Here is a 23,154-nt window from a genome sequence, read left to right on the forward strand (position 1 = left end):
TCCTAAAAACTCTGAAGTGGAAACATTTTCAGACATTTCTATAAAGGTGATGAGAATTAACCCCTCCCCTCTCCATGTGCTGCAGCCTTGATCCTGTCTGGTCTCCCTGAAGCTGCTATCTTGGGTTACCTGTGGCCCTTGAGATGTTGCTGGACTCCAACTCCCATCAGCCCTGGCTAACATGGCCAGTGGTCAGGAAGGATGGGAGTTGGAGTCCAGCAGCATCTGAAAACAGACCTGTTATATGCATAACCGCATTTAGTACTACCACACTAGCATTGCAGGTCTTTAAGCAGAGGTTGCGTAGCCATCTGTCTCCACTGCTTTAGTTGAGATTCCGGCATTGCAGGGGGTTGGACTAGATGACTTTTGAGGTCCCTTCCTTTCTGCTATCCACCCCTCCCCACCAGTACTTATATTAATATAATGTAATCAAATAGGATATATGATATGGTATGGTTTGGTATAGCATGGTATTGTGTAAAATAATATATTACATACTATTCATGTTGATTAATAGAGGGCCACATTTAACCACTGCAAGTCTATGCATATATTATCAGAAGCAAGTCCTATTGAGTTCAATGGGACTGGTACCCAGGTAAGTGGGCACACGGTTGCAGAGTTTAGGACCCCCATGTGCTCCAGTCCAGTCTTGCAGCCCCCAGAATAATCACGAAACAAGCTATAACCCACAGTTACCAAAGGATCTCAGCAACGCTTTCTCAGTTGCAAAGGGACTCACGAGCAAAAGTCTAGATGTGCTGCACAAAATAAGATTTCCTCCGTTGCTTTTAGGAGATATCAAGGTTCGTGGATGACACCGTGCCTACAATCAATACCATCACCGACAGTAGACAAGCCCAGCAACGTCGAGGCTGGCTGCACGCTGTTATCAGCATACATGAGCTCATGATCGGAATGCAAGTCTGCAAAAGGGCAGCCTTCACGCTGGGGGGAGATCAAAACCCAGACAGAAAATTTCTCATTAAGGTTGTTAGTTGAGAAGCAGCTTTGTTTCTGGCCTGTCATTGTCAGCACTTTTTCCCAATGATTTTAACTAGAAGAGCAGCAAATTAGATGTCTTCTTTTTTTCTTTTTTTTTGGGGGGGGGGCGAAGAAGCAGGGGGGGGACACACCACCCAGCTCCAAATCATCAGCATCTCCAACCCTGGTAGCTTTGTACTTTATGTGCGCAGAACCATATTTCATTGCATCCTCTCCGGTTAGAAAATAATGCAATTCCATTTCATATATTTCTAAATGGGCCAGGCAACATTAAGACCAAAAAAAGGGAGAGAATAAGTTTGTACAAATGGGAATGCTATTAAACATTAATGTAGTGCCGTTTGCATATTTAGAATCTATTATTTTTTATTACCTTGGACGCTGCCAGGCTGTCTGTGGTGGGATTCAGTCGTGTACCAGCACATTCAGGTTGTGCCGTTAAAATGGGTTTGGTGCTTTGCCCCGACAAACGGACTTCCGAAATCAAAATCTGTGCTATATGCAGTAGGGAAAGTGATGGGGAAACAAATGCTTCGGTTTTTCAAATATTGTTTCAGATTTGGGGTGCAAGGCCCGATTTGCAGGACTGAAGTGGAATCCAGCAGATACTAAGCCTCCACCCCATGTCCCATTTCAGAGTTTGCTACTGCTGCCTACCACCAGTGGGAGAACCATCAGGAGGAGCTTACCACCTGCCTGGGCAATGCTGGGGCCTCCGCCATGACACAGCTGCAGTCCTCTCCAACAACAGAGGCCAACAAAACGGGCTGTGTGCCAGCTCTTAATCCCCCCCATTGACTTCATGTGTTAGGACTGGACTCTAAATCCTGCAGTTTCTCTCTTGTTCTGGCAACGGGCACTGCTCCTATTTCAAGAGCTTTATTTAACTAGCAGAGCTCTTGTGTCATTGACATTTGCATGCAGTAGCTGCATTATTATGCAATAACCTGGGGAAATTCAACAGGTGGAGTCCCCCTCTCCTATCAGTGCATGTCTATGCAAGAAAATGCTACATCAATTAATTGGGGGGAGGGGCTGCCAGGAGAAAAGGCGGCACTCCTAATTTTAAGGCAAATAGAATGTGTTTGCACACACACACACACACACACACACACACACACACACCCACCCACCCACCCAGACACGGTATACAAATGCACACACTCCAGAGATACACATTGCCCAACCAATTAATTACCATGCCAATTATCTTTGTTCAATGAGCAGAAGAAGAGATAGGCTGCAACTCTACTCACAATGCAATGGGCTTTTACCTCTACAGATTTATATCCAGCAGCCAAAAACAATGTTTTCCTTGCTTGTGCTAAGACATCCGCTGTCAAAAATGTGTGTTTCTTTTTCTACAAAAGAAGTTAACACTTTTCTCTTTTTATCTTCTTTCCACCCCTCCCGATAAAAGCATTGCATGTTTCCTCAGCCATCCACGTCTTGTCATGAAAAGGGAGAGAGAGAGAGAGAGAGATTCAGATTTTTTTTTTAAGGAAGTGATGCATTGAATGGCAATTTTTTTTTTACCGTTTCAATTTTTTCCCTCTAGTGCTCAATAAAAGTTCTTTATGTCTGTTGATCTATTGTTTTCTTTCACTTCCCCTTAGCGTCTCCTTGTTGACGTTCTAATGCCACCTTTTGCTTTATTCATGCCACCTCTATTATGTTATTAGTGCAAAGCGTGTTCTCCTTCAGGGAGAGCACGTGTTGCGGTGGGGTCTACTGAGCCACCCCCTTTGTTGCTGGGTAAGTTCTCCAAGATGGCCAGGGGGCGGTGATTGGATTGCTGAGTTGCTGGGGAAAAGTTATGTTGCAATTTTGGTGGGAGGGGTAAAAGGTTTAAATACGCTGCACGCAGCCTTGTACTTTCTCTTTTGCTGCGTGCAACGGATCACCCGCCCACCCGCCCTAGAGTAAGGGTTGTTGCGTTGACCTTGCTATGCCTGTCATGGGGTCGTCTGCCTTTGAGCAGGGGCCTGGTAGGAATTTTTCCACCTGGCAAATTGGCTGGCTGGGTGGTTTTTGCCTACTGCGTAGCAAATCGTCACAACTTGTAAGGTTGTGGTTAGGCATTGGTTATAAATCTGGTGGAGGAGGGGTTAGGATAGGCTGGGCCTGCCCCTCCATGGTTGCTGCGGAAAGGGAATTCCGTTAAAGGAATCCTGGGGCTTGCCATCTTTTCGTCCAATCCCTGGAATGGGACTAGGGCCGGCAAGCCTTCGGGGAGCAGGCGGGTGAGAATTGAGGGTCTGTGACTCAGCTCCATTTCTCCCCGACTTGCTTTCCCCCACACTGTCTTTCGGTGGTGCCCGGAAGTCAGTTCTGTCCCCAGGCGGGGGGACAGATAGTCTTAACCAATGCCTAAACAACCACTCACGGTTTGTATTTTAATAAAGTTGTGGCCAAAATCATGCCAAAAATCTTAAACAAAAAACTACGTGTCCGTTGTGAGTTATTTTGGGGGTGGATTGGGGACCTCGACACGCAACTAGTCAGAGGAAAATAAACTGACTTTTAAGCTTTAAAATGCAGTTGCACAAAAGAGTGGCCATGGCTCAATGAAGTGCAGCTTTTGAGAAAGCTATGGGGTGTTTGTGTGTTTGTGTGAATGAGGAATATGCATTTAATGCTTGCAGTTGGTTGTTGTTTAGTCGTTTAGTCGTGTCCGACTCTTCGTGACCCCATGGACCAGAGCACGCCAGGCACTCCTGTCTTCCACTGCCTCCCTGCAGTTTGGCAGGGACCATATTAAACTATAGATTTATTCAGGCTGTGCTTATCAGTTTCTCCCACTGTTAAGACTGTGTTCATGGAAGACAATCTTACTTGCCTACGAGTGATCGCCAAAGAAGAGAAGAAGAAATAAGCTTCTCATGTGCAGGGAACAGGAAATAACATAACATCTTCTGCTGGCCCCTCTTTGTTGTTGTTGTGTAGTCGTTTAGTCGTGTCCGACTCTTCGTGACCCCATGGACCAGAGCACGCCCGACACTCCTGTCTTCCACTGCCTCCCGCAGTTTGGTCAAACTCCTGCTGGTAGCTTCGAGAACACTGTCCAACCATCTCATCCTCTGTCGCCCCCTTCTCCTTGTGCCCTCCATGTTTCCCAGCATCAGGGTCTTTTCCAGGGAGTCCTCTCTTCTCATGAGGTGGCTAAAGTATTGGAGCCTCAGCTTCAGGATCTGTCCTTCCAGTGAGCACTCAGGGCTGGTTTCCTTAAGAATGGATTGGTTTGATCTTCTTGCAGTCCATGGGGCTCTCAAGAGTCTCCTCCAGCACCATAATTCAAAAGCATCAATTCTTCGGCGATCAGCCTTCTTTATGGTCCAGCTGCAGTTGTTAGTGAGGAAGAAATGCAAAGTCTGTAGCTTGGGGGAAAGCCTTCCTTCACCTTTGTGACAGCTGAGTCATAAAATATCCTTGTAAAAATTATTTTATATATTTATTAAAATGAGCCATGCTCAGGGAAAGTGAGGACACAGACAACTTGGTGCTGCCCTCTGTCATGGGGTTAAACTTTTTTTTTCATTCTTTCTTTCCCTTTATTATTCCATTTATATCCCACCTTTCTTCCAAGGAGCTCAAACATGGAGTGGCAAACATGGTTCTCCCCATTTTATCCCCACAACAACCTTATGAGATAATAATAATAATAATAATAATAATAATAATAATAATAATAAATTTATTATTTATACCCCGCCCATCTGGCTGGCTTTCCCCAGTCACTCTGGGCGACTTCCAACAAAGTATTAAAATACAGTGGTCTGTTAAACATTAAAAACTTCCCTAAACAGGGCTGCCTTCATATGTCTTCTAAAAGTCTGGTAGTTGTTTTTCTCTTTGACATCTGGTGGGAGGGCGTTCCACAGGGTGGGTGCCACTACCGAGAAGGCCCTCTGTCTGATTCCCTGTAACTTGGCTTCTCACAATGAGGGAACTGCCAGAAGGCCCTCGGCGCTGGACCTCAGTGTCCGGGCAGAACGATGGGGGTGGAGGCCTTCAGGTATACTGGACCGAGGCCATTTAGGGTTTTAAAGGTCAGCAACGACACTTTGAATTGTGCTCGGAAACATACTGGGAGCCAATGTAGGTCTTTCAAGACTGGTGTTATGTGGTCTTGGTGGCCGCTCCCAGTCACCAGTCTAGCTGCTGCATTCTGGATTAGTTGTAGTTTCTGGGTCACCTTCAAAGGTAGCCCCACATAGAGCACATTGCAGTAGTCCAAAAGAGAGATAACTAGAGCATGCACCACTCTGGCGAGACAGTCCGCGGGCAGGTAGGGTCTCTGCCTACATACCAGATGGAGCTGATAAACAGCTGCCCTGGACACAGAATTGACCTGCGCCTTCATGGACAGCTGTGAGATATTTACAGAATCATAGAGTTGGAAGAGACCCTGACGATCATCTAGTCCAATCCCCTCCAATGCAGGTTATCTGAGAAAGTGAGTGGGAACAAGTCCCCCCTATTTTTCAGGGATAGTCCCAGATTTACAGAAGCCGTCCCGGTTTTTAATTTGACCCTGGAATGTCCCACTTTCCCTTAGGGTGTCCCTATTTTCCTTGGAGAAATGTTGGAGGGTGTGGATCTCATGACCGAGTGGAGATTTGAACTCTAGTCTCCCAGCTCCTAGTCCAACACTCTGACCACTACACCACACTGGCACCACCACCAAACCCCACACAGTTGGGAAGTGTTGACAAGGTGTTTATACTGGATTTTGCTAGTAGGTTGGGGTTCTAAACCTTATTTCCACCTAAGTGGTTTAACTGGATTTTAATGACGTGTTGTATTCTTTTTCTACATTTACTGTGGCTTTGGGAAGGATATATATACATGATTTATAGGATAAATGTATTCTTTCTACAGGATAAAAAAACCAACTTGCATCATCCCTTTGAATTACTTGGATTAACATGAGCTTCATTCTGTGTCTCTGGTTTTCAACAAGAAATCCATTAATTACATGTTTGCACTTCTTTGTCCCGCCCCTTTATTTTGACAATGTGAAGCTTCATTAGAGTCATCTTAAAAGGAATATCCCAGTAAATTTATACAATAAGGATATAAATATATTAGTTAAAACTATAAAATCAGATTGCCTGCTGATTAAAATGCCTGCTGAAATAATAATAAGAAAAGGTCTTCAGTAGCCACTGGAAGTTCAATAGGGAGAGGGTCTGTCTGACTTTGACTGGAAGGAAGTACCATAAAACTGGACCTACAATACATGACGCCTAGTAGTTATAAGCTGTGCATCCCAACCATGGAGTACCATTAATAGTGATTCCCTCAAATACCTCAATGATCAGGCAGGGATATAATAAATCAGGTGGTGTTTGAGGTCTCCTAAACCAGGCTTCCACAACCTCGGACCTCCAGATGTTTTTGGCCTACAACTCCCATGATCCCTAGCTAGCAGGACCAGTGGTCAGGGAATTGTAATCTCAAAACATCTGGAGGGCAGAGGTTGAGGAAGCCTGTAAACCTAAGTTGTTAAGGGCCCTGTAAATTAATACAACAGACTTCATCCCGGTAGGGGAGCATATGGGCAGCTAAGTTTAAGTTTTTAAGCACCAGAGTTACGGGCTGGTGGCAGTCTGTCTCTATCAACAATCTAGCTTCAGCCTTTTGCACCAACTGGAGCAACTTGTTCTTCAGCTGAACACAGGGGTGCCGTGTCCTATTTTGTTACATGTGGCAAAACAGGAAGTGCCACTTTGCCCTGTCCTGCTGCCAGTATTGCCATACCAGCTGCCCCCGGTGCTGTTTCTCTGCCCACCTGCCCCCTCCGCCGCTAACAGAGAAGTGGAGCCAACTTCTGCACCAGCGACAGAAGCGGTGGGGCAGGTGGGGTTGTCTATGGGGCTGCCGCCTTAGCCGACCCTGGGTGGACAAGGCATAGCCATTTTGAAGAAAAACCTCAAAGCCTGCAACAGAAAGAACTCATAGAACCCCACGATGGAAGAAGGAGCTTCAGAGTGCAACTTGGGAATCATAGCTTTGAATGCTCACCTATGTTGCAATAATTATCTGCAAGTAGAAAATTAGCAAAGCATGGAAAAGACCAGAACATGTCTTCCTGATGTCCTTGCTTTCTGCTTGCAGAGATTCTTTCCCCCATGCGGAAGCATTGATGAGTGGCATTTTCCACTCATGTAGTACTACTCTCCATCCTGCCTCAGGATCCTACCATCTCATTCTTCTGCATTTGTAGATCACGCTTGTTGGGGTTGTTGTTTTTTCTTCCAGTGACACTGCATAATGGATTCTCTGCAGTTTTGTGAAGGGAGATCTCACAGGAAGTGTTTCAGCCTCCCTGGTCCCTTTTGTTCTCGCACTGGGTAATAATGTTGGCATCACAATTGCCGTGTCTTATGGAACTACGCCTTCCCTTCAGCAGCAAAGCAGGCGATTGAGGAGGCTGGCTAATCACCATCTGGATGTGCTTAAGTGCCTTGGCTGGGATGCCGTCATTTCTAAGAAGCATCCACTTGCAAAGGAATCTGTGCCATGGCTAATCTCTCTCGCAGCAGCTCCATATTGAGATTCTCCACGACAGGCAGTTCTGGCAGGGTCCGGAGCGCTAAAATAGAATTTGCAATGCGTAAGGTGATCTGATACTGAAGAAATGGATGCCAATCAAGTAGCTGCAGTGGGTATCTAAGGCATGCCATCATCCTATTAATAGGAGTTAATCTGTGCTCACGGTATAGTCTTAACATATTTTAAAGGGAAGGTGGAGTGGTAGAGCATCAGTGGTGGCAGTTCTGGCCCACCCATGAGACCAGGTGGGACAGTTGCCTCGGGCAGCACATCCAGCCTCTTCAGCCACCTCTTGCTAGCTCGTCGTCTGCGCCTGCCCATATGGAACTAGGTGAACCAATGGTTTTAGTATAAGACAGCTTCCTATGTCCCTGTGACATCACACATGCTGAATGCTGTCAATTTTAGAGGTGGGGGAGTTCTTTCAGTTTGCATTTTAATCCGAACCTACAAAAATTACACTTCCTGAGCCCATATGCTAACCAGAACGCAGCTCTTCTTCAAAATTTCTGCTTCTCTGAATTTTACAATGCAGTTCTCCAACCAAAGAATACACACAAACTGGGGGGGCCACTAGGGGGTGCATTGGAAGATGGCCGACAATACCATCTCTCCGACCCACACGGGGTAATTAAGAGGCTGTTATGGGAGTAGGCAGCCTCCCTTGTTGCCCCAAGGAAATGGGGAACACTGCCCTTGCCTGCTGTGCCCATAAATCACCCCCTAATTTGAAAGAAGGGGATGAGGGCCCTAGGCAGAATGCCCCCGTGTGGACCTCGGCTCTCCTGGACGCTGTCTCTGATCGCGCACTAGTTGCAGCAATTCGGAATAATTAATTACAAAAGAAGCAAATGCACATATTTCAAGTGAAGAAGGGGAGTGAAGTCTGCTAATTTAAGTGACCTCTGCGAAAGAAGACGACGGGTTGGAGAAACAGGAATATTTTACGATGAAGATACACCAAAGGCTGGGTATGTTGGGACTGAATGGGGGGGGGGAACCTTTTTTACTTTCCTTCTATGTGATTTACAAGAACCCCTCCTCATTAGAATCGTCGGTTGAACTGACCCAAGCAGGATGATTAAGGTCTGTGTGGAGATAAACTTTAACCAAAAGTATGCTTTATGGAGATCAAGAAGCAATAAGAGCTTTTGGGAATGGCGCAGCAATTAATTCGGAGTCGCCATCTTGCCAAAGGATTTATAGCCGGGAGGAAGAACGGACTTGTTTTTAGACTGCATTCCTAGTGAATCTCCTCAGAGGTTTTGAGAAAGGAGGCAGATTGGTGAAGATTAATGACGCGAAGACTGTTTTGATGTATGGAAGTGATGTTATATGGAAAACGTCTGGATATGGCTACTGGATAAAAATAATAATATCCACGCAGGATTACAAACTCTTCTAACCAGCTTGCGGAGACTATCAGAGGTCACAAAGAGAAAGGAAAAATATATGAAAATAACAACAAGAGATGTGGAAAAACAATAAGAAAGGACTGGATAGTACTGTGAACATCATAAGATTAGATTTGTGGACATTAAAACAGCAGTAAGAAGCAAGAAGTTGATTGGATTGGATCCCCTTCGGAATTTGAAATATGGGTACCCCCAACAAAAATTTAAAATTCGGCTGTGTAATTTGGAATTTATGTAATTTGGTTTGATTTGATGTGATTGGTCGGTTAATAAAAAATTATTCTTGAAAAAAAAAAGCATGTATTAGTGGAACTTGCATATATTTGTGAAAATAACATGCACAAAAGCAAGAAAAAAGCTTTCTATGCTTGCAAAGATTATATATAAGGCAAAATTGCATGCAAAAATCTGTATGTTAGGAGTAAAGTGTATGAATTTTCATGTGCATTTAAAAAAGAATTTACAAACCTATGTGGAAATGAGGCGAACTGATCTTAAGCCTGAAAATGAGAAGCTGAGATAAATCAAACTTGGCAAATTTGTCCATTCCTCCTCAATGCCAATGAAATACACAAGTTGCTTCCCATATTGAATAAAGAATTTAGTGCTATATCTTGAGCCTTAATAGGTGTTGTTGCCTTTGGGTAGTATATAAGCAGAAAGCATGGCTACAATCATAAACAACCTTCCCTCATGTGCTTTTACATGATCTGAAAAATAGATAAGAACTACAGTAATGAGTCACTGAACTCTTCCTCCCCACCTCTGCAAGGCAATTTGCAGAGGTCAGATTGCTTAGATAGTGTGGAGAGTGATTCTCTCTCTCTCTCTCTCTCTCTCTCTCTCTCTCTCTCTCTCTCTCTTTTTCGAGGCGTCTATCAATTTTGTCATGTGAGTTTTTAATTGCTATCCCTCCTGCCTTTGCTTCCAGATAACAAGGTGGAAGGCTGCAGCTCAATAGAGATTTCTTCCCCATTCTGTAAGAGGTTTCCTTCTGGAGACAACTAGTGCCTTCCCTTCAGCTAACTTTTCTTGAAAGGAAAAGTGGTGTGTGTGTGTCTGCCAGGCTCCTTAGGCTCCTTCCTGAACCAGCAGGGCTGATATCCCAGGCCAACATGCTTGGGCATCTTAGAGTGGACCATATCGTTCTATGGTACCTACTGCCAACCTAGCAGTTCCAAAGCATACCAGTGCAAGCAGATAAATAGGTACTGCTGCGGCAGGAAAACGGTGTTCCCATGCACTCTGGTTTCCGTCACGGTGTCTCATTGCACCAGAAGCGGTTTAGTCATGCTGGCCACATGACCTGGGAAGCTGTCTGTGGACAAACACCAGCTCCCTCAGCCTGAAAGCAAGATGAGCACGGCAACCCCATAGTCGCCTTTGACTGGACTTAACCGTCCAGGGGTCCTTTACCTTACCTTTTTTTTACCTACTGTCAAGAACTGTCCTGGACCTCCTATTCTCCACTGCAACCTTGGCATGGCCATATGAACCTTCTTGTGTTGAATGGTGTTGACAAAGGGCCTCTGTGGAGTTCTAAGTGATTCAGGAGAAGCTCCACACATATCCCAGTAATAAATGGAATAGTTTTTGAGATATGATTTCACCTACTCAGCAGCTGAATTTGCTGCAGACCTGTGCTCTCTGGAAAATGCTTCTTGTCAGAGGTGCCAACTTGGATAAAATGACATGGTGCCTGAGACACAGTGCACATACACCATTTAAATGGCAATGCCCATCAACTTTGGGAAGCATCCAGCCCCCTCAAATATTTTATTTGTGGGGCTGAAGGGACCTTGGCCCCTAGGAGTTGGCTCTTACGCTTCTTGCAATTGCTCAGGAATAAGGTCATCATGACTCTTCGATCCTGATCCAAAGAGGAGATTTCAACAGAAGCTATTTCTGACTCCCATCAATGAGAGCTCCCCCCAAATGCAAATAGGAGGTCTAAATCAAGTTCACAGCAGGGGGTCAAAGGTCACCTACCACTATGCTGTGTTGACCTTGCCACTGCCTCTTCTCATCCTTTCTCTTGCCCAGTAATTTCCAGCGATGCTGGTGACATGAAGTCAGGTAAGCTCTGCCACCTTTACCTGCCGGCTGATGCTGGTATCTACATACCGTAATCTGTGGGCCAACACGAGATGGAGAAATTCAAGCAGTCCTGAAGCAACCAGGTGGGGAGAGCGCTGCAAAATGAATGAGTGCACCAACTCACACGAGTTTTGTGGAAGGACTGAAAACTACGACAAAACTTCTCTGTAGAACAATAAATGATCTCAAGGTCTTCTTGTAATAGAGAAGAAAATGAAAATTGGGGAGGGGGTATTGCTCACATGGGTGTTAATATCACATCCTGATTAACAGTCGGGGCTAGTTCCTGTTAACCGTTGGTTGAGGACAGGGAAAGCACGAAGCCGACATGCGTAAGATTAAGTAAAAATCACTTGGGAATTCACTTTCTGAAGTGTTGTACGTTTCACACCCTTTAAAAAAAGGGTTAATCAGGTCTTGGAAGTTGCTAGGTAACTGGGTGATACATTCATAGTACGATCAGTCGATGAGAGTTTGATTTTTACATTACAAGCTCATCAGGCCAGGAACCTGCGTCTTTATCTTTGTCTTGTAAAATGCAAAGTACCCTGTCAGCACGTAATTAACAATGCTAATATAATACTTGCTACTTTTCCCTTCTCCCGTTAGAGCTTTGTTGTGTATGAAGAAGAGATCCAAGGCTCAGAGAAATGGCATTTTTCCTAGATGTGGGGGGTTTGTGTTTAAATCGTGTCTGCTTTCGAAATGTTTCCTTGAAAGCACATAGAACCAAGTTTCTAATGGGGACTCAGGAATCAAATGGGGACTATTCACACAGTCAACCTTTCCTACCATCTTCCTGAAGCACACATGGAGAATAGGTGGACCAGCACCATACAGATACAACCAGCAGTGGTTTCCTTTAGCCACGGTTGGACGTTTTCTGTCAGTGGGCCTTCCTGTCCTTGAAGCCTCCTCAGCTGTAGTGTGTCATATCCAGCGTGTGAATAACTCCCTGGTTTTGCTAAGGTAGAAAAGGAGCATACAGTGGTACCTCGGGTTAAGTACTTAATTCGTTCCGGAGGTCCATTCTTAACCTGAAACTGTTCTTAACCTGAAGCACCACTTTAGCTAATGAGGCCTCCTGGTGTTGCCGCGCCGCCAGAGCACGATTTCTGTTCTCATCCTGAAGCAAAGTTCTTAACCCGAGGTAATATTTCTGGGTTAGCGGAGTCTGTAACCTGAAGCGTATGTAACCTGAAGCGTCTGTAACCCGAGGTACCACTGTATACACAGTATATATATGATCAAGTCACTGGTTGGCTCTCTTTATCTTGGTGAACCCTGCAAATTATGCAGGCCTGGATAGGAGAATGAGAGAGGAAACTATCCATAGAGAATGTGGAGTCTTGTGCCTGAGGAGGGAAGCCAGGTGCTGTAACCATTGTGCTCCCACAGTGTCTTGGACCTGTGGGGCTCAGCTTGGGGGCCCCAGAAAGTTATCAGTCTTTATAGCCAGACAGCTACCCTCCCTTTGTTGGTTGCCTGTTAAAATTCAGATTATGAACTCAAAAGGGCAGAGAGATGTCAGGTCTTCTTTCCATTGCTTATGCCAGCTGAGTTAGTCAAAACATGCAGTGCTGATGGTGCTACTTAATTAATTGACCCTCACAGGACTGGGCTGTAAAATGGGCTGTAGGGATCATTTTTAGGCACTGGCCCCTTAGCTGTGCTGCGATTCACACAGTATAAAAACACAAAAATACCCCCTCATGCAGTTTTAAAGGTCATAGATAAGGAGCCACAGCAGAAAAGACCCATTCTCGTGTTACAACCCTCCGGACCTCATGTGGAGGAGCCACACAAAGGAGGGCCTTGGATGATGAGTGCAGGGTCTGGGTCAGTTCATAGGGGGAAGGGCAGTCCTTGAGGTTTTAGCAACTCATTGGGCAGATCTGAAACATTTAAAACATAAGAAAGAGACAACCAGCACCGTACCATGCAGCTTCTGTTAGGATCAGAGCAAGAATCCTAACAGCTTCTCCTCCTCTTATGTTCAGTGTAGACAATACTGACCTTAGATGGGTCAATGGGCATTTTCACATTGCCACTTACTCCACATCCAATTTGCTCCAACCATTAGTTTTTGAAGCCACATCCACGCAATGTTAGTCAATTACTCATAGCAACTGAGGAAGCTGCCTTCTACTGAGTCAGACCATTGGTCCTCCCAGCTCAGTGGTGTCTACACCAGGCTTTCCTAAACCTGGGTCTCCAGCTGTTTTTTGACTACAACACCCATCATACCTAGCTAGCAGGACCAGTGGTCAGGGATGATGGGAATCGTAGTCCAAAAACAGCTGGAGACCCAAGTTTGGGAAACCCTGGTCTACATGGATGGGCAGTGGCTTCCAAGCTTTCAGGCCAGGGTCACTCCCAGACCTATCTGAAGATACCATTGGGGAATGAACCTGGGACTGACTATTTCTACAGTACTGAGCTACAGCCTTTCCCTGTAAGGGAATAAGGAAGTGAACATCTCCATCTAGGCTTTGCATTACCTTACAATTTTTATCTTTTCCTCTAACATTCCATAATAGCATGAATCTGTTTCTAAACCTTTAAACCAATCATTTGTCTACTGTACCAAATTGCCTGGCTGTTTGTAGTTTTCAGAAACCTTCATTAAGTGCAGTCCATTTAATAATCAGTTCTGCCTTCAAGAGTCTTTGATTACATTTCCACGGTCTCCAGACTGAGTGCCGGCTGAGGGACTGGCACTCTTTTTACCCCCAGGGAGCAGACCTGAGTGAAGTCCTCAATGGGCCCAGTCAGCCCTGCCCCCCCCCCCCCGAGCATGCCCATCCCCAAACCCGCCTGCTAATGGCTAAACTGCTGTCAGGCTAAATTCAAAGTTCCCCAGCTGGTGGGAGAGGCTGTTGCATCTTCTGCCAGCTGAGGGACCCAGCTGTAAGGGCCAGTAGAGAATTTGGGGGCATCGCTGTACTGCAACCCCACGTTATCGCTGAAGGTAAGCAGAATTTTTGCAATGGTAAGAATGCATAACACCAGGATTTGATTCCCTGCTGGCATACGATAAGAGATAAGATAATTTATTATGGTAGGAGTAAAAGGTAAAGGTAAAGTGACCATTAGGTCCAGTCGTGACCGACTCTGGGGTTGCGGCGCTCATTTCGCTTTACTGGCCGAGGGAGCCGGCATACAGCTTCTGGGTCATGTGGCAACATGACTAAGCTGCTTCTGGTGAACCAGAGTTGCGCACGGAAATGTCGTTTACCTTCCCGCTGCAGCGGTACCTATTTATCTGCTTGCACTTTGACGTGCTTTCGAACTGCTAGGTTGGCAGGAGCTGGGACCGAGCAACGGGAGCTCACCCCGTTGCGGGGATTCGAACCGCCGACCTTCTGATTGTCAAGACCTAGGCTCTGTGGTTTAACCCACAGCGCCACCCGCGTCCCTCCATTACCAGCTTATAAAACACACTTGGGGATACAGTCACAGAAGGAAAACAAACAATTAAAACAATGTACAACAATAAATTTAAAAACAATGTACAACAATAAACTACCGCAGGGAGTTGACCCAGAGTCACCCATGGAACCGAGTTTGGGGATTTTCATAACGAACTAGTTTGAGTTGGGCGATGGTCTGCGCCTACAGATCTGTACACAGAATCTGGCGACCATCCAGGTCGTCTTCTGATCTTTGTTTAACAGGAAAAGGTCGAATTTTTGCTTTTCCAGGAGGTCAACGAGCCTCACCAGTAGGGAATCAATGGTCTTACTACGTGCCTCTTCATAAAACGCGTGCACTTCACAGTGTTCTTAACAAAATGTAACAAACATCCCACAAGTTCATTTCAACTTTCACTACAAAAATTAGTGTTTCACATTTTCACCTATTTACTTGTTAGAATCACAGCCTCCATATTTTTCTTTCTTGGGAGGTTAGCTTTGTTATTGAGAGCGGCTCCACTTACTGCAATGGGCTCCATTCTTTCCATAGTAGGGGTGAGGGATAAATTCAGCACAGTTTACATTTAAAGGTAAACCTGATTCATGCTTTCCAAAACAATATGTGAACCAAAACACAAATAACCTACAAAATTTGCACTTCCCTGACTTCTGAGATTCAGTAGTCCAGTCAAGCAATGCATACCAGAATGGACATATCAAGTTAAAGTGTGCTTGCTAATGTACATACTAGTGAAGCTAACATACATGTATGGAACATCATTTATTTATTTGTTATGTATGCTTTAGTTGAGATTCTTGCATTGCAGGGGTTGGTCTAGATGATCCTCAGGGTCCCTTCCAACTCTACATTTCTACAATTCTATATACATTTTTGGTGAGCATTTTAGGATGTTTTTACTCTGATTTTTGTAATTTATTTTAAGGGTTGTTTTTAAAGTCACTTTGAATTCACTTTTTTTGGAAAAAAGCGGCAAATAATAATAGAATTGCTTCGCAAAACATGTATATTAGGAAAATGTGTGTATATGAGGAGAAATTTGAAATAAAATGCTGGTTAATTTTCAGGAGGACTTTTCTTTTTTAGTCACAAACTGATCAAGAAATGTGGAGAACCGAAGAGTTGAAAAAGGAGAGATTAAGAGAAACTGAAATTGACAGACTTGCACATCTCTGTTCCATGAAGGTAGCCATCTGTCCAAATAACTATGTTCAAAGTCACCCATTCTCTTTCATTATTATTATTATTTTTTTACTACTGGGGGCTTGTAAATAAAGTGTGCAACTGGTACTGTTAAGCCAGGGAAATAGGATATCTTGCTTCTTGTAAAACCTGCAGCTTGCAACAAAGTGTTTGGAAAAGTGACGTGCTGACAAACACTTTCAAGGATGGCTCACTTGGCATAAGTGAGGAAAGAATCGTGCAAAGCTCCACGATAAATTGGATGGGCTTGTCAAAGCCAAAGCAGATAAAAATGTTGCCATGGTAATTGGGCTATCCAAATATACAGAGGAGGCAGCCTGCTATGTGCCGGATGCCGGACTTGGCTACCGTTTTTTGAGCTTTGGGGAAGAGATAAGCGCTCACACTTGGATTATCGGGGAAAGCATAAAACAAATGTGCTGCAGGAGAGGCTATTTGCACTTACGCTTAAAGACAGAAGCAATGGGGAAGCTGGGAAGGTGGAGAGAAAGATCTGCAGGAAGCTGGGGTGATTGATTTCACTCTCTTCTGCATAATGGTTAGCCTGACCGATTTTATTGATCTGCAGCTATGGTCAATGACAAATGCTTCCTGAGACCAAGGTGTCGATAGGCCTAGTAGCCCTCCTCCCCTTTTCCTAGACTTGCTGTAATGGTAAAAGAAGTGAGCAGGACCCAGGAAGGAAATGGGCTGTGGTGCCATTTTGGGAGACAATCTAAGATGGTTCACTAGCACAACAGTGTAGATTGATGGTACAGCATTAAGGGAGCCACGTCTGCAGTTGGGTGTGGCTTGGTAGCAATGTGCATGGTCAGATATTTATCCCATTTTAAATTCAGTTCAGGGACGCGGGTGGCGCTGTGAGTTAAACCACAGAGCCTAGGACTTGCTGATCATAAGGTTGGCAGTTCGAATCCCCACAATGGGGTGAGCTCCCGTTGCTTGGTCCCTGCTCCTGCCAACCTAGCAGTTCAAAAGCACGAAGTGCAAGTAGATAAATAGGTACCGCTCCAGCGGGAAGGTAAACGGTGTTTCCGTGCGCTGCTCTGGTTCGCCAGAAGCGGCTTAGTCATGCTGGACACATGACCCGGAAGCTGTACGCCGGCTCCCTTGGCCAATAAAGCGAGATGAGCGCCGCAACCCCAGAGTCGGCCACAACTGGACCTAATGGTCAGGGGTCCATTTACCTTTACCTTTACTAAATTCAGTTCATTACATTTCTGCATCGGTTTGTGGAATATTTTTTAAATCCTCCTGAAAATTCACCATCATTTCAATGTGCCTTTCATTAATAGGTACCCTTTTTTTGGTATGCAACTTTGTCATAATGTACACATTTTTGCAAGCTGATTTAATGCATTTTTGGCGTGCTGTATTTCCACATGAATGTCTGCATTTCCATGCATACTTCCCTCTAATATGGACTTCTTCTTCTCCTTTTAGAACTGTATTGCAAAATTCAGAGGTGTGAACTTGGAAGGACAGCTGCATTTTAGTTCTTGGGACTTGCCAATAGATGGATTCACATTGAAATGTGAACTGAACCAAATTCCTCCCCATCCTTAATCATGATGGGAACAGGGCTGGGGAAGATCACCTTTGCATTATGCTAAGGTTTATCCAGCTGCCACAGAGACAGCATTACTAATGCATCTCTATGCACCTGATGATGTGTGCTGCAATAGGGCTGTTTTAATGGGATTGCAATTGATGGGTGACACAGCAAGGTGGGTTTAGCTTACTGTTAGCGATTTACGATCTCCAATTAGTTCCTTCAGATAAGGGAACATCAGCAGACAAAAGAAGTTTCTCCTTCCAGTGTCTCTGCACTGCCAGCTGAATATCAGCACAGAATTCAAGTCAAGATCCATTTGGGATACAGCAATGCCGAAAGCATCTATAATTTGCTTAAGAACAACAGACACCATCCCACCTCTCTATTTTATTAATGGGGTTATGTATTGTTGCAGAATCACCAATAGATGGCAGGGACCATATTAAACTATAGACTTATTCAGGCTGTGCTTATAAGTTTCTCCCACTGTTAAGACTGTGTTCATGGAAGACAATCTTACTTGCCTATGAGTGATCGCCAAAAAAGAGAAGAAGAAGTATAAGCTTCTCATGTGCAGGGAACAGGAAATAACATAACATCTTCTGCTGGCCCCTCTTTGTTGTTGTTGTGTAGTCGTTTAGTCGTGTCCTACTCTTCGTGACCCCATGGACCAGAGCACGTCCGACACTCCTGTCTTCCACTGCCTCCTGCAGTTTGATCAAACTCATGCTGGTAGCTTCGAGAACACTATCCAACCATCTCGTCCTCTGTCGTCTCCTTCTCCTTGTGCCCTCAATCTTTCCCAACCTCAGGGTCTTTTCCAGGGAGTCTTCTCTTCTCATGAGGTGGCCTCGGCTTCAGGATCTGTCATTCCAGTGAGCACTCAGGGCTGATTTCCTTCAGAATGGATAAGTTTGATCTTCTTGCAGTCCATGAGACTCTCAAGAGTCTCCTCCAGCACCATAATTCAAAAGCATCAATTCTTTGGCCATCAACCTTCTTTATGGTCCAGCTCTCACTTCCATACATCACTACTGGGAAAACCATAGCTTTAAGTATACAGACCTTTGTAGGCAAGGTGATGTCTCTGCTTTTTAAGATGCTGTCTAGGTTTGTCATTGCTTTTCTCCCAAGAAGAAGGTGTATTTTAATTTCGTGACTGCTGTCACCATCTGCAGTGATCATGGAACCCAAGAAAGTAAAATCTCTCACTGTCTCCATTTCTTCCCCTTCTATTTGCCAGGGGGTGATGGGACCTCTTACCTATATCTAACTACATGTTAGCAGAGACATCTGCAAAGGGGATGTTGTCATGGACTGGCTGGATGCAGAGGACTGGTGGGAGGCACCAGCTGGGGAATCCCCAAGGGAAGAAGGCGATGTGCGGTCAGAGGGGGGAGCTGGAGCAGACTGGGAGGAGAAGTTGAAGACGTAACATTTGTTAATAGGTAGTGGAGAAGGAGGAGCCAGAAGCCAATTTGCTCAATATTCATTTTTGGGGGGATGCCTTAATTTGAAGGGGCCATTAATTAATTCTGGGGTCCTGGAGGTGTCCACAAATTGTGCTTGCTCTCTGTGTGTTCTGTACGCAAACCGACATGACAAAGACTGCAGACGTGGTGTTTTTTGGTTTTGTTAATTCTTGTTTATTCCAAAAGAATAATAATAATAATAAAAATAAAAAGATGCGTCCATAGTATTTTTTGGCGGCAGCAACAGAACTCTCAAAAGACTTGCATCGCTCTTAGAAACATTATGTTGTCTTAATATCCATCTGTTAAATTATTACTCGTAACCAACAAGCTTCAAGAGGACAACTATGAAGAAGTGTGTATATGTGTTATTTTTTCAATAAGCTAATTGGGTGCAGTTTTCATTATAGGTGTACTCTCAGTAAATGCGTTTATTTGAAAGGGCTATAGGTCAGAGGTCTGCTCTGGGGAAACGAAATTTGTTGGTATCAAGGAGGAAAATATACAACAAGAGAGCCTTATCAAGAAATGGACTTTAGAAGAAAACAATTAGTAACTCTGAAGATGGAGACCTGGCTTGAAGGATTAAGCAGGGAGGGCAGGAAGGGCAGTGAAAGTCATATTTAAAGAGAGAGACGCAGTCTCTGGTGGGTCATTTGAATTTCATCCGCAGAGTAATTTCCACGCTATTTAGTCCTATCCATGGCAGGAATAAAGAGGGCTAAACAGGTTATTAAACTGACAAAGTCATACAAGGGGTGGGGAGGGATTTAGCCATGTGGGCACGACATTTGATAAAATTCAATGATACGCTAGGATAGGTTAGTGACAAATGGGGGATTTTAAGTATTTACAGAAAGATAAGGTGCAGCTGATGAAAGAAATGGTTGGAATATATATATATATATATATATATATATATATATATATATTCAGAGTTCATGGTGTGTTGGAGATTACTTTTATAAACAGAAGACAGGATTAAAAAAGCAAAGCATGAGCTAAGTTGGTGTTATTCTCAACAGCAGTTGTAAATAATATACAGTTCCCTTGCCGCAGTCTCCCACCCACTTTTTTTTTGCCTAACATTTTAGGCATCATGGATTCATTATCAGTGAATATGGCCCAGCAGGAAGTGAGGGGGATGAATGTGTTAACCCCTTAATTGGTACTATTAATTGTCTAATTTAATAGCTACAGATTAAATATAAGGATTGTTGATCAGGTTTTCATCAAAGCTCTCCCCTGTGAGTGGTGTACTGTGTAAACCAAATAACTCCCTTGAATTAGTATATATATATATATATATATATATATATATATATATTCCCACCTCAACAATTATTGCTGCTATTTTTAAAGCAAGAGAAACTACCATCAGGGCCGGCTCTACCATTTGGCAGAAGGAGGTGTACCCCTCAAGAAAGAGGTGCTGGGCAGGTGACATGGGATGACATTATTCCATCACTAGTGTTAAGGTTCAAGTGGCAGCCCAGCTGGCTTCTGCACATAGACCAGGGAGCGGGCACTCTCTTGTCCTTCGCCTCAAGCACCAAAATGTCCTGGCCTGGCCCTGACTACTTTAATTCAGTTGCCTCATAGCATCACATTTCTTTTTGTGCTCTGATTGATTTCTTAATCTGTTCAGTGTGTGCCGCACAATTTATTAAAAACTTATTGGAAGTTTGCAATTACAGAGAGGTTAGACTTCCTGGAATTCTGCTGTTTAGATGGAATCTTTTCAAGGTGAAATGTGAATACCTTACATGTCTGACCAGCTACAAATTTGGGTATGAACAAAGAAAAATGAAAGGGTGGTGGTGAGACTAAACAGAAGCCAATTGAGTATATATGCAGGCATGGTTTTATTTGGCCTATGTGCACATTGCTTCTTCACCTAAGTATTCTATGTAACCAAATGAAGAGTGAAACCTAATGATATCTGGCCATTTTGGACCCGGGATTCCAAAGCTTAGGTGCTTCCTAAGCATGCCCCTTTCACAGAAGTGGACCCATTGGGTTGGGAAAATCTCCCAGTGATGCAGTCCCATTCTGCTGGTCTGTTTATGTGACCATCCCAATCACAAAGGTGGTGCCCTTCCCAGCTCAATGGCACCCGCCATCCCAACAGCTTCCTCCCAAAATAGAAAATGGTGTCATCATGATCTGCCTGGTACATGAGCAAATGGCTATGCCAGGACAGGGTGGGCAGAAGGAATCTACTGAGTGATTTGCAGTAGACACTACACGTGTTTTGGAATCTCAGTAGCTTGACAAGAGCAACAACAAAAAAGCTTTCCACACGCTGAAGTGAAAGGCTGAACTGAAGGAAAATGGGAGGGAATCCAGGAATGGATCCTTGTGTGACAGGGCAGTAAGCTCAGTTCCAGAATGAAGCATGCATTCAGAGGTCCCTAAAAACTTAGTGTATGTCTTGTTAAGTTGTGGGCGAACATATCAGACGACACAGCGATTCTTCAAACAGCTCTTCTTTATTCAGAGGCCAGACAGAAACTGAACTGAAGAGCTCAGTCATCCTGCTTATATAAAGCTCCAGAACAATGTAACTGTTGCAACTTTCTAAAACTATCCAATCACTGAACGTCACTTTCAATCCTTCATTTGCATACAAACTATCCAATCACTGAAAGTCACTTTCGATCCTTCATTTGCATAACGATCTACAGTATCCCCCTGCTGGCCCAGGGTGAGAACTTCAGTACATAACATGTCTGCCCCCACCCTGAGCCACTATTGTACAACTGGCTGGTGGACCATAAAAGCAAGGCTTAAGTTTTACCCACTGGTGGCCTGTGTCACATGAATCTTGAAAGGAGCTGAAATCAAATTCACTTAAACAATGGTGATAACATGCATAACTTCTTGTACATTTCTTTTATACTGGTGCAAAATAGCTGCATAAAAATAATGGACAGACTGAAGACATTCAGCTGATGGGGTGCCTAGAACTATGGGAGACCTATTTACAAATACTTCCATTTTGCCAATCAAAGGTGCAATGGGACAGCTGGCCGTTTTCAAAATTTGACATTCAGGTAACTCCTATCTAATGAGATGGGCCTCATCACCTATTTTCCACAAGGCCTCCCCTGCTTTTAACATCTGTGTGGCAGGCAGAATGTTGCTTCCTACAGCACGAAGATGCTGATTTGGGAAAGAGGTTTCATGCCTCGTTTCTGCCTATCATGCAGCTGTTAAAAGAAAAGATGGCAGCCTCAAACAAGAGTTAATTTTATTAGAAGCAAAGGAGAAGAGTTTCCATTGTGGGTGACCACTTTTCTATAGAATGGAATTTATGTGCGGTACAATATGTAGCCAGTAAATGTAGTGACAGGTGGGTATTTGGCTGGGATAGAGCCTGTTGCAAGCCTGAGCCAGACTTCTTGCCCGTAGTTCAGTTCCAGTAAGGCATCTCCAGTAACCACTCTCTCCAGGTATTTGTTCTCCTTCGTGTTTTCAGACCGAAAGCCCAGCTTGTCTATTCCGTCGACCACTAGGTAGCCTGAGAGGAGCGGGCTGTTTGATTCAATGGTGTATTCGAAGACATAAATGCCAAGGTATGGCACACGGAACCGTCCATTTGCTGGGACATAGGAAGACCCATAGTTGACATCCAGATTGTTAAATCGAATAGGGCCAGGAGTATTCATTCCGTAGGTGTGCGAAGCAAAAAAGGCCACCATTGGTACATATCTGTAAGATCCTTTTGTAAAATCTGCAAGGGGGGGGGGGGGGACAAACATAATGCAAAGATAAGCACATTTGCTAGAACCGTTGGGTGAAGCTAGATGTTATGGCAATCATGGGTCTGCTATTGAAATTGCCAGACAAATGTGCATTTCTTTCTGTCTTCCCTATAACATCCAATGAAACTCAGAAATGAAGGTTGAGGAGACCTCAAAGTTGAAATACCTAAAACCTCATCTGACCCCAGCCAGCATAGTTATAGGTTAATAATTATAATAATTTATTATTTATATGCCTCGTGTTTGACTGGGTTGACCTAGCCACTCTGGGCAGCTTCCAAGAAATGCTAAAAACCACATTAAAACATCAAACATTATAAACTCCCCTGAGCAGGGCTGCCTTCAGATGTCTTCTAAAAGTCAGATAGGTGTTTATTTCCTTGACATCTGATGGGAGGGCGTTCCGCAGGGCGGGTGCCACCACCAAGAAGGCCCTCTGCATGGTTCCCTGTAACCTCACTTCTCGCAGTGAGGGAACTGTCAGAAGGCCCTCGGTGCTGGACCTCAGTGTCCGGGCTGAGCGATGGGGATGGAGACGGTCCTTCAGGTATACAGGGCCGAAGCCATTTAGGGGTTTAAAGGTCACAACTACTCATGCTTGGTTTAGCTGTTTTATGCCTGAGGAAGAGTCATAAGACTTGAAA

At 44.4% G+C, this 23,154-nt stretch overlaps 1 protein-coding gene across 2 annotated transcripts in view; it reads right to left on the reverse strand.

The window, feature by feature from the left end:
- Positions 1 to 21,216: 21,216 nt before the first annotated feature.
- MMRN1 (multimerin 1) overlaps positions 21,217 to 23,154 on the reverse strand; it is a 72,037-nt gene continuing 70,099 nt past the window's right edge. For both annotated transcript variants that reach the window (XM_081020702.1, XM_081020701.1), the window contains exon 8: positions 21,217 to 22,479. In XM_081020702.1, coding sequence (XP_080876828.1) covers positions 22,058 to 22,479 — 422 coding nt within the window. In that variant the 3' untranslated portion in view covers positions 21,217 to 22,057. The remainder of the gene's footprint in view (positions 22,480 to 23,154) is intronic.

This window comes from Podarcis pityusensis, assembly GCF_964106645.2.
Source record: "Podarcis pityusensis genome assembly, chromosome: 9".
NCBI lineage: Eukaryota > Metazoa > Chordata > Lepidosauria > Squamata > Lacertidae > Podarcis > Podarcis pityusensis.